Source organism: Drosophila rhopaloa, unplaced genomic scaffold (assembly GCF_018152115.1).
Source record: "Drosophila rhopaloa isolate 14029-0021.01 unplaced genomic scaffold, ASM1815211v1 contig_171, whole genome shotgun sequence".
In the NCBI taxonomy this organism is placed as follows: domain Eukaryota; kingdom Metazoa; phylum Arthropoda; class Insecta; order Diptera; family Drosophilidae; genus Drosophila; species Drosophila rhopaloa.
Genome location: NW_025335052.1, coordinates 169,411 through 180,849, shown reverse-complemented (window position 1 = coordinate 180,849; position 11,439 = coordinate 169,411). Strand labels below are relative to the sequence as shown.

The window sequence follows — 11,439 nt, the reverse complement described above, 5'->3', positions numbered from 1 at the left end:
CGTCAGCATAAAAAAGAAAAAAAATATTTTTCAAAGCTGCAGTTTGATTTCATTGTTGGCGATAAAAATGCTCCTTCCTATTTATCTTTACCCTAAGTGCAATCTGCTTTTAAATCAGCCTAAAATATTTATAAACTGTGTAAGGACATGATTCTCATAATATAATCCATGGAAATCGAGTCTTAGTTATCGCTTTTGCCATCAATGCATTTCCTTTCGTAGTCTTTTGCAAATCAGGGTTAATTCATCCAAGTCTTTTATAATAATTACGTTAAACTAAATCCCTTTTCTTTCGTATCTTACTCCCTCGATTCGCTTTTTAAATGGACGTATAAAGTTTATGCATGCTTGTGGTGTGTTTGTGTGATGTATTTATGATTTTTTCGCTCGAACTTAGTTCCACTTAGTTGCTCGGACTAAACTTAACTGGGGAGGGATTAAGGGCCTGATACGCGTTCCTCTACTTGCCACTTGATGCCATTTCCCTTCTACGATTGTTTCTTGCAATGCCCAACAAAACCCATCAGACGCTCAAGCTTTACATAAGTCAGACCCTATATGTATACATAGATATCTAAATATAGGTGTATGGTTTATATCCGTTATGGTAGAAGGAATGACTGCTCTATATCTATGTAGTCATGGTGTATATCTATAATATCTGTATCTTTTACATTTTCGCATTTTGTATATTTAATAACGACAACAACAACTAATTATTGCTTTTCGGTTTTTTCTCGACATTGTTTTGCTTGTTCTTTTTTTTTTTTTTTGTTTGTATTTTTTTTCAGCTTAGACTACTTAAAAAAATCATTAATAATTTACTAAAACTCTAGAACAAAATCAACAAAACTGTGGAGGGAGGAGCTTAAATAAATGGGCGTTAGGGACCAGCAGGTGTACGATGGTGGGGGAGGGGGAGGGGACGGCGACGGGGAAAGCTGTTATACGCTAGCTTATTATGAATTTTTCATGCTGTCCTCTTTTGCGCATTTTCATTCTGCTTCTATTTGTATCTGTAGTAGGATTAAGAGATGTCATTTGTAGTTAGAGAGCTGTAGTTGAGTTGCGTTCGCTATTTCAGTACTCTATTTTTGTTTTTCACTGATTTTCCATCTGTTCTGTAGCTGTATGGTTAGTTAAGAGTATTGAGACGGTGGTGCCTGTGTTTCCCGCTGCTGCTGTTGCCGCTGCTGCTGCTGCTTCTGGTGGCGCTGTCTGCCGCCGGGTCCACTTCAATTCCCTCACGTCCTGAGCATCAGGAGGAGCCACCAGGACGAGGCGCCCAGCCAGAGCAGGCAGCTGATGAACTGGCGCCCGCTCCCGCGGCTCAGCCCGTGGACGTCGGTCGCCGAGCTGCGACTGCTCCGCGCCGCTCCCTCGATGATGTTGTTGTTGTCCAGCTCGTGGAGCACCGGCAGCTCGCTGAGGTCAGAGGCGGGCGGCGGAGCGGTTCGCTCGGTGGGCGGGGCCAAGGGGCGCTTTGGCTTGCACCGGCGGTGCTTCTTGTAGGTCTTGGTCACATTTATGCTGTAGCCCTCGAGGAACTCGGAGCCCTGTGGGCGATAAAAAGAGCGGAAATGGCAAACATTAGCGGTTGGGCTCTGGATCTGTATATAATAAATTACGACATTAATTAAATTATTCTCTTTTCCCAACGCTTTTTCGGATTTTGTCCTTTAGAGACGGAGCGAGCGAGGAAATTGAAAAGCTTATTTATGCCGTCGTTGACAGTGCAACACAAGCGGGAAAGGACGAAAGCCGGGGACGAGGTCTGCGTGATACTCTTTCCAAGACGAATAAGAAAAACCATCAGTTAGGGTGCTATTATTTTATACATTTTAATTTTAAAATAAATAAAATTTAAGTTACAACTCTCTGTCCTTAGAAAATCTCACGTAACGATTAAAAAAAATGGATGCCTTCAGCTAGCCAAAGCATTTTTAAATTTAAAATATTGTTAAGAAAATTTAAGTAATACGATTAGTAAAAGAATAAAACATAAATTCTAATCAAGATCGCACGGAAACAGTTTCAACCAAACATTTTCAAAACAGATGTACGAACAGCGACAGGGTAAATAGCACCCAAGCTTAAGTAAAATCCTGGTACAATTGCCAAACAATGGAGCTTCAGAGCAGGTTTAACATTCACTCTTCCCACGCCCACACGGTGTTTACTCCAGGAGTCCCCAGTGAATTCGTTGGCGAAATTTTGTGTTTTAATTACGCTGAATAAATTTGTGTTTATAAATAGGTGCGAGTGGTGGAGGGGAGATCCAGGGACTTGTGCTGCGGTCAAATATTTTATGCCCAGTCGAAAATCTAAATCTAGCGAATGTCTGCATTTGTGTGGGGCGGGCATCGGCGGTCGGTGGGCGTGACTGACTTCATAACGAGTGTTTACTAATAATATTATGCAAATCGCGCGACGGCCACGACGATGAGGACGGCAGACCTCGTTGTAGGTTGTTGAATTTTTGAAAAGGCATTTTGTGAACCGTTTTGGGGGCGATCACAGAAAATAAAAAAAGCGGCGTGGAATTTCATAGGAGCGAACGGGCGCTCGACAGACGTATCCAGGTGTGGGCTTGAGAAGAGTTCGCCTTGTTGCCACTGACAGACATTTTAATTGAAAAGGAATGTGTGTTTGTTTGTGCCACCGCCGTTGTTTCCATGGCCATTCAGGTTGAACAGCATAAAATGTGCAATTTTGTTTTATGCATAAATTTGGGGCTTTAATGGCTCGCTCTTTTTCCATGCTAGCCTTAATTTTCTGGCTGTCCCAAAGCTAGGCCATAGATTTTCCCGTGTCTGTGTGCAGAGATTGACATGCTAATTAGGTTCTCTGCTCTGCTTTTGCCTTTTTTGGGGCTGCGCTTTGCCGGCTTTGATAGCCAAAGCAGGCCCAAAAAAGTGTGCTACCATATTTTATATTATGCTAATTAAGTTGACCTACAATGAGGGCTTATAAGGGAGTTGGTTCTAAAGTCTTTATTGCGCTGTACGGTGCTCGGCCTCGGTCATAACTTTATATCAATCAATCAGTTTTCAGGGCATTTCTCAGTTGGTTGGGCCTCCGGAATTCGTTGAGCTGAATCCCAACCCCATTGCTCACTGAGCCCCATCGGCTTGTCAGCTTGAGATCTTTTTGTGACCAGGAACTAGGCCTTCCGACTCACCGAACCCCGGGATCTGAGAGCTTTGTGAAAACTAATCACAGACTTCTTCTGCTCCTTTGTCACCTTTTTGCCGCTGTATATTTTCCGCTACATTTAACTGCCGTTCACCTTTTGCCCACACACACCCACGCAGAACTATGGGATTTTTTGTTCGCTCTTCTGCTAATTTGGGCGCTCCAAGGGTTTTTACAAATTCGATGGGCCTGTCCGTCAAGTGGGTGGCCAGAGGGCGGGAGATCCGGGAGATGCCTCCGGGTGAGTTCTTCAATGAATTATTGACTAAAGGACAGCTGCAAAAAAGTGGCAGAGACTTAACTGAACCGAGCTGAAACGGCCAACAACATTTAACGCAATAGCACGGAAAATCGATGGCAATTCAAGCGTTGATAATTTTGCTCGAGAGCCACAGTCGAAGTCAGAGCCACAGGCGAAAAACACAAAGTGAACGCCAGGCCAAGTCAGTGGCATAAAAATGGCAACAATTTCCAACTTAAGCAATTTCCCACAATTTCCACAGTGCAAAGTATTTAAGGCAGCGCCAGAAAAGCGGAGAAAGAGAATGCGAGAGAATCATGCTCATATGGGAGCATTCAGTCAGTCGGTCTAAACCATTTTGGACGTGAATTAGAGCCAGCTGGCTGGGAATCGTCCTCCGGCTTGGCCCTGTTCCCGGCTCGCTTCACTGTGACCCATTAGAATGATCGTTGTCGAAGTCGTACGTGTGTTGGCCTGATATATGTGACTCAGCCGAGCCAAAGGGAAACCCACTATCCACTATCCACTCTGCACTCTACGCTCCAGACTGCCGTAAAGTGGCGCCTAACAAACTCGAACGAACGCCGCTGCCCATGGCCGCAATGCAATTGATTGCACTTTATAACGTGCGGTTTCCGGTAGACATTACCCGCATTTTGCCCCAACCGATGGATGGGGGATGTGGGGTGTGGGGATGTGGGCTGGCCCTAATGTCTTTTCTGCTTTAACTCCCCTGCTGCACCTCCCTGCACGATGAATAAATGAGCACTTGTCTGCGTCCTGCTGCTGTGTGTGTGGGTGGGGGTGGAGGTGGGGGTGGGGCCATCAAATGGCAGCAAGAAAAATTATCCCAGATATTGTCTAGCAATTTAGCTGATTAAGCTGATGGATGTAAAGCAGCAGGGCGAGCGAAATGTTCACTGCGATTAGGGCGAACGAGCGAAGTAAGAAGGACGAGATTGAGATGCCCAGATAGATAAAAAGGGTTAATGTGATTTCAACTGTGACAGAGCGGACAGGGAGATTCCCCATCTAGCTGCTGGAAAAGTGGAGCACTCCATCTTCGGGCTATCGCTGCTCTGAAGCTCCGCCCGCTATCGTCGGGCATAAATCGAAAAGTCTGGCTTTAACTTACCGGCACCACATGATTCTTGGCTCCCCAGCAGATGGGCTTGAAGCTGCCCTTGCGTGTGGCCTCCTGGAATTCGCCAAATTGATTTTCCCAGTCGTAGGATATCAGACGTGCCTCCAGTGTCATCCCGGCCAATTCGGGTGGCGATGATATAAGCACGGGGTTCGAGTCGCTGCAAGATAAGACGGAGATACGAGAGCGTTAGAGGGCGAGGACGCTAAATAACATTATTAACTTTATTATTATTGTCAACTTTGATTAGGACTTAAAATTTATTACACTCGCAAAACGAAGTGCGATGGGCATGGGTCCCGAAGAAGTCTGCCACCCCGAAAAGGCGCTTTGCCAGCAGATTTTCAACTTTTACCCCAGAATCGAGAAGGCGGGAGGGTGGTCCTGATCCCCGGCTGAAGGATTCCCTGCTCTCGGTAATTCCTGGCAGATTTGCGCTCGGATTTTCGTCGGGCAAGGCGCGCGCTGAACAAAAACTTGAGCTAATTAATCTTTTAGATTTTCATTTGTGACGCGTCAAATACGTTGTTACAATTTCGGTCTGCCAAAGCGAAATAAAAACCGCACACGAACCGGGGCAGAGACCTCGAGGGGAAGAAAAACCTAACAAATGGGCCAAAAGTGTAAAACCTCAGCGCCAGGCAATCAGTGGCGTAGTCCGGGGTTGGAAACCCCCAACTAGAAGAGCCAAGGGAGATGACTAATGGATTGGCTCAGGAAAGTCATTTCTGTGGCTCCGTTTGTTTGCTGATTATTCAATTGCGTCAATCCTGCTTCTCCGGGTCTTTCTCCCATAACAAATATGTATAATTTGGCTGTTTAATTTGATTTCTGTTTTTACTTAGGATTCCCTATTTATCATGGTATTTCAAAGGCTTCGAAGTGGCTTTTTTAGACTCAGACTTGAACTGATTTATTGTCATTAGTTGCCGTGAGATTGCTCCGATTTTACAAAAGGTACAGACCCTTAGAAAGCTCAGAGAGCGAATTGAACACATTGATAAATGAAGCAGAAGAACCCTTTTATGTAACATTGATAAGTAGTAGTAAAGTGAAAGTCACAAAGGTAAAGTAGTTTAAAGAAGGGCAAAAAAAGGATTGTATTTAGCCTTTTGTCAATCTTCATCTTCCATATAATAGATATTGGGATTATCATTTATTTGTTAGCCTATTATCAATCTTTAACTATGAAAAAAACGAGTGGAAAGAATCTAACAAAATAAATCAATTAAAATGTTAAAATCCAATTTCTACTAATAAACTTATTTAATTGTATTTCTTATACATGCTTATATTTTGGAAAAAAGATTATTTTCAGCAGCATATTTTGTAATTGTCTTATCATTTCCGGCTTTGTACTCGCTGAAAAGAATTCCTAGAAGAGTTGGCTCTTAATGGATTTATTATTTAATTCCCTGTTGAAGAAAGCCCGTATCATCGCTTCACCCCTTCTGTTCGCTACACCACTGGTCAGGATGTTGTGCAATATAAATTCCTGCTATATATTCATCTCATCTCATTCATTCCCTCCATTCATTCATTTCGCTTCGTTTCGTTTGGTTTGGTTTGGTTGGCTCAGAGCTGTCTGCCCCTCGACATGTCCGCCCGCCCTTACAATTAGGCTAATTAATTTTGTTCTTTGCCGGGCATTACGAAAAATGTTGCTTTAATTTCATAGAGCCCACACACATAGCCAGCGGAAGGGAGACAGAGCGAGCAACGCACATTTTCTTCTTGCTATCCTGCGAGTTGTTTTTGGCGGCTGGCAGAATCCTTTGCAAGCCGCAAACAAATCTCTTTTAATTAATTTATGATTCCACTCAATCCGCATCGGGGGTTGTCTGCGATAGTCCTCTCCGAATGGAGAAAGGTGCCGGGGGTGGCAGGGGGTTGACTCCTGCGGCGAGCAAACCAGGGGGGAGGGGGTTGAAGTGCCGCTGCAACAGCCGCAACAATTTGCGGTTGGAAACACGAAAAATATTAATGTCTGCGGATTGATTGCAAAACCCCCCTCCCGCCAGCCTCCTCTAATGGCGCTGGCCACTTGTGCGAGTCGGCCCGCATGTCCATGTCCGTGCGGCCCGGATCCATGTCCTCCGTCCCGCAATAATAATAATATAAAATAATATATGGCTCGGCCGTTTCCCTGTCCATCTGTTTTGCGGCAGTGCAGTGCACTCGAACAAATCGGCAGTGCTATTTTGGCAATAGATTTAAACTTATGAGGCCTGAAGTGATGTATATGGTATTTATATTTGCTAGTCGGAGTGTTTCTTTGAACTTAGTTTTTAGTGTATCATGCATCTTGTGCTTGCATAATATTTCCTACATGTAAAGTCCTGCATTCATGCAAGTTGAAGATGTTCGTGCTGGGCGAGGCACTTTTCTCCCTGTGTATCTGCAGTGCATCTCCCTTTTACATTTGGTGTTTTGCGGTTCATTGAATGGGTGTCGGGGGAAGTTGAGGGCGGGGTGCAAGGTTCGCTTGCTAATATATCCGGCCTGCATGACCGTAACCGAAGCTGCCGTGACCTCCCACACACATACAATAAATATAAATGCAGTGGAAACTCCCACAGATGTCGGTAATGTAAAAACGGGATAACATCCTAGAGAGGATGTAGCCCCGCCCCCACTCACCACTCGAACGCCCCGCTGTGCGGCATCAATCGTCGGCGTTTTAGCCTTATCGCCATTGACTTCATTGGCACTCAGTATAATTAAAATGATGGCCCAGCAGCAACAGGAATCCAGCCAACTAGCCAGCAGCAACATTCGGCAGGACAAAGGATGCCGGGCTCTGAGTGGGATTGGGAGTTGGGGAGTCACTGGTTTGGCATTGTTGATTATAAAATCCAATGGCACATCACAATGCCAGCCTGAAATGCATTTCGAGCGGAACCAGCTCTAGGCCATGGTCATGGATTCCAGCAGCAGCTCCAGCTCCTGCTGCACTTCTTGTGCCAATCCGCATGCACATCCATTCCACTTCGGGTTCCAACTGCAATGCGCTTTGCAATGGGTTTATTTATGTAGCGTTATGACGACGGCGCAATTCCGCAAAGGAGGCGGAGGGGGCGTGGTACAGTGGCTCTTGTGGAATCCAAGTGTATGTCCATGAGCATTTATAACCTCCTGTTCGCATGGGGGCAGAATTCAATTTTGAACCCGAATGCAATTGCAATTGGCATAACGACCGAATGACCGTTCTTGATGACAAATGAAAACTAAAATGGACAGGGTCGGGGGGAGCAAAATGGATTTAAGATCAATCTGGCTGTTAAAAACCCACAAAAGAACATAAATACACTAACCACGATTACAGTGAATCATAGCTAGTGCAAAATATCAATATTAATATTTTTTTAATGATTTTAATAAAATCAATTTTTTGTATTTTGGCATCGATTGGTCAAAATATGGCCTGTCCAGTGGGGGTGGGTGAGCTTATTGGAAGTTTAAAAATGCATATTCGGTTTAATTTTGATAACACTCCACTGAACATTGGAATATTATTTAATTAGGTATAAAGCACTTGATACCAATACTAACGGTTTACTGAATTGGCAAGCCATATGGCTGGCTTTTTATTGCAAAAAACAGAGAAATTCAATAATTAAATAACCATATTCAGCACAAAATAATTAGCCTTTTTGATGAATTAAATCAAAGAAAGCATAATAAAGTTTTAAAGCCGTTTTCCAACATCAACCAGATTTGGCCTTGATATTTACGCCTCTTAAAAGTATAAACTTAACAAGATGGGGCTGCGCTGCGAAGGAAACGCCTCGCTGGATAATTGCGATGAGCCACGCAAGGAGTATCGATAACAAAGCGAAGGGAGCCGTAAAGCCGAAAAATTCCGTGTGTGCAGCCAAGTCATCTGATATGCAAAGATGAAGGCATAGCCGCGAAGGAGAAGTCATAAAGTAATAAAGGATATCATGAGCCTTAATGAGGCTCCCTTTTGGGAAGAGGAAACTGGGCACAAAGAGGATATCTATATCACTCAGCCCCAAACAATTAACGAAAGCTGCGACCCAACGGCAAGCACTATAAAATGAAGCCAATTTGCGTAGCTCAACAAACAGAAAACGCCAATAAACAAAGGCAGGCGGGTGGGCAGGGAAAACAACAGAGGACACAGAGAACGGGAGTGGAAATGCACACAACTTGAATAATTACTTTGATTTTAATGCCGGCACCAGATCCAGGCCAGTGGCGGGGCAGATACAAACGCACGTACAATTAAAATTAATTTCAGTGGCCATGGCAAGTGCGTAAATTGTAAAAACCACTATCACATTATTTTTTCTGGTTTTCCCTTTTTTCCGACGCGTTCGTTTCGTTTGGCGCTCGAAAAAGCGCACCCGAAATGGTCGTCGGGCCGCAAGGAAAAATCAGGCAACAAAACCCCAAAACGTAAAACGTAAATTAAGCCAATAACGGGGCAATCGGCCCGGCCATCGGAGCGATTCAGGAATCAGGCGCTGGCCAAAGGACTCGTGAAAGGGAATGAACCGTGTGCGAGTATGTGGCGGTGAGGAGGTAGCGATTGGGCGCATGATCAATGAAGCTCTGCGATTCCGCAGGTCCACCGAAAGAAAACGTATTAAGTAAGTAATCCTAAAATATTATATTATAAAGTGAAAAAAATGATCCTATCTTTTGGCAATTAAAATTTTAAAGTTGCCCTATCCCTAATCGCAATTATCGGTGATTAGATGCAGGACTAATGAAACAAGCAAGCTCCGTTTCTATCAGGACAACCTAGTCACAAGAAAACACAAAAGATAGAATGTTATTATTCATACGACCTGAATTGAGGGAACGTCACAGTTGTAACTTCTTTGCCAACTATTCTAGAATCGTTTCTCACTGTGCTGCGTTGCAGGTCCCAGCCAGCCGATGTCCTGTTGCCTGCTACTGCACCCCCGCACACATCCCTACCAACCCCCATTCGCCACCCCTTTTCGGACGCATTGTGTGCTTTATGTCCTTGGGCCCCGACGCTCGCTAACGACTTCAATGAGTTTTGCATGATGACGACGACAACGACAACGACGACAACGTGGTCCTGCCTTCTGATGGGCGCCCATAATTCTCCCCTATATCCACCCCCCCCGGCCGGGTCCATCATCACCACTTTCGTTATTGTGTCGCATCTCGCTCTGACTGAGTGTGTCTGTGTGTTGGTCAATTGGGCCACAGTTGAACTGCAAACAATTTTGGAAACCCCTTTGATACACTCGTCGAAAATCTGTGCGTATCAAGTTAAATTGAATTTCAACCACAATAAGCATCCCGGGTCAGAGTCGGGTGGTGAGGGGAGGGGCGAGGGGAGCGTCTGATTGGGAGGATACCGGCTGGCATTTGCAAGTGGCTTATAATTACATTAGTTGCAGACCAATTGAGCCTCAATTTGGTCGCCCGATGCTGCTGGCTATGACCTGTGTGCATCATTAGCTTATCATTCAGCGTGGCATGCCAAATCTGAACGAGCCACCGGTTGTATACAGCCAGTGTTGTGTGAACCAGAAGATAAAAACCATCAATTTACTGAAGTGTAGTTGTAGCAGAATGCTGAGTATAATTTAATGAGTAGAACCGTTAAATGGGCCAAACACTTCGTTTATGTTAATGTGTTGATAAAAGAGTTATTATATTTGGTTCCCTTTTCTCGCAGTCATTGTGAACTTATAAAAAGTCTTAAGCTGAGAAATCGTACGTAAATTTAAAGTTTACAACATACTGTTAGCCTACCATAACAAGGAGAAAGCGGACCCTAATGTAATCTTATTTGATAGAGTTTTTGCGAAATTTTAAATTTGCTAGTTGAGTTACCCTAAAATTGAACAGAATTGACAAGTTTTCAGTTCACACAGGCAACTCTATTATTGAACCACATATACGCGCTCCCTTTCCAGGAGTAAAACTATGTTATTGTTTCGGTTGTGTTCGTATACTATCATTGTTTAATTAAACCTGAAGCGCACAACATGCGGTACCTGCGGGCGATCTAGACATAGAACAAATAGGAGCCGCAGTCCTCGGCTCGCCCCACCTCCCATTGAAAGTTGGGTCTGTTGAATTTCCATCACTTCCAGTCCCCAACCTACTGAATTCGTTCGTTTGCTGTCGTTCGGGTTTTCATTATGAATTTTAATCCGCATATCGCATTCGCACTTTCGGTTGCAGGAGCCCGGGCCCTGGAGCCACCCAGACTCAGCCCGGATCCGGCCCGGAAAAGGGGCTCAGACCTCAGACCCGTAGCCGGACATTAAGCGCTACAAAATTGCAGTGGCCATAATAACTGACCGACAACAATAGCAAGAACAGCGACAATGCGGGGCGGGCAATGTATTAAACAAACAACAACAAGCGCGTGAAACAACAACGGCAACAATAACACGAGCGGAGATGGCCCGAAACAAGGCCTGAACCCGTCTCCTCCCGATTCCGGCTGTGGCAGTCCCATAACGACAGACAATTGCAAATGACTTTATCAATTCATGTCGATTTCGGGTACACGCAGTTCAGTTCAGATGTCGTCGGGTGGATGGGAGGACGGTGTTTGGGGTCCATGAGTCCATGAGTCCATGAAGTGGACATTGTCTGGACAAAAAGCCAATGCAAGCGCCCTGGGCCTCCGCTCCACAATCACTTACAACAAAAAGTTGTAGGCAGACAAAGCCAGTAGATGATGGGTTTGTGTTTGCCCGCTTCGATTGTCCGGGCTTAGGGGCATGAAATGCGTTGCAATATGATAGGATCCGGCGGTTTTTAATTTATTGGATGTTTCAAAGACCTCTGCTTGCCCCTTTTCAAAGGCAGCGGTTGGGATTCCTTCATTTCCATC

The 11,439-nt window shown here is 44.7% G+C and overlaps 1 protein-coding gene across 1 annotated transcript in view; it reads right to left on the bottom strand.

The window, feature by feature from the left end:
- Positions 1-776: 776 nt before the first annotated feature.
- The window catches only part of LOC108041329 (MOXD1 homolog 2), a 109,654-nt gene continuing 98,991 nt past the window's right edge, over positions 777-11,439 (bottom strand). Inside the window, exons 10-11 of the mRNA XM_017119222.2 lie at positions 4,572-4,740; positions 777-1,556 (exon numbers count right to left, since the gene is read on the bottom strand). Coding sequence (XP_016974711.1) covers positions 1,245-1,556; positions 4,572-4,740 — 481 coding nt within the window. The 3' untranslated portion in view covers positions 777-1,244. The remainder of the gene's footprint in view (positions 1,557-4,571; positions 4,741-11,439) is intronic.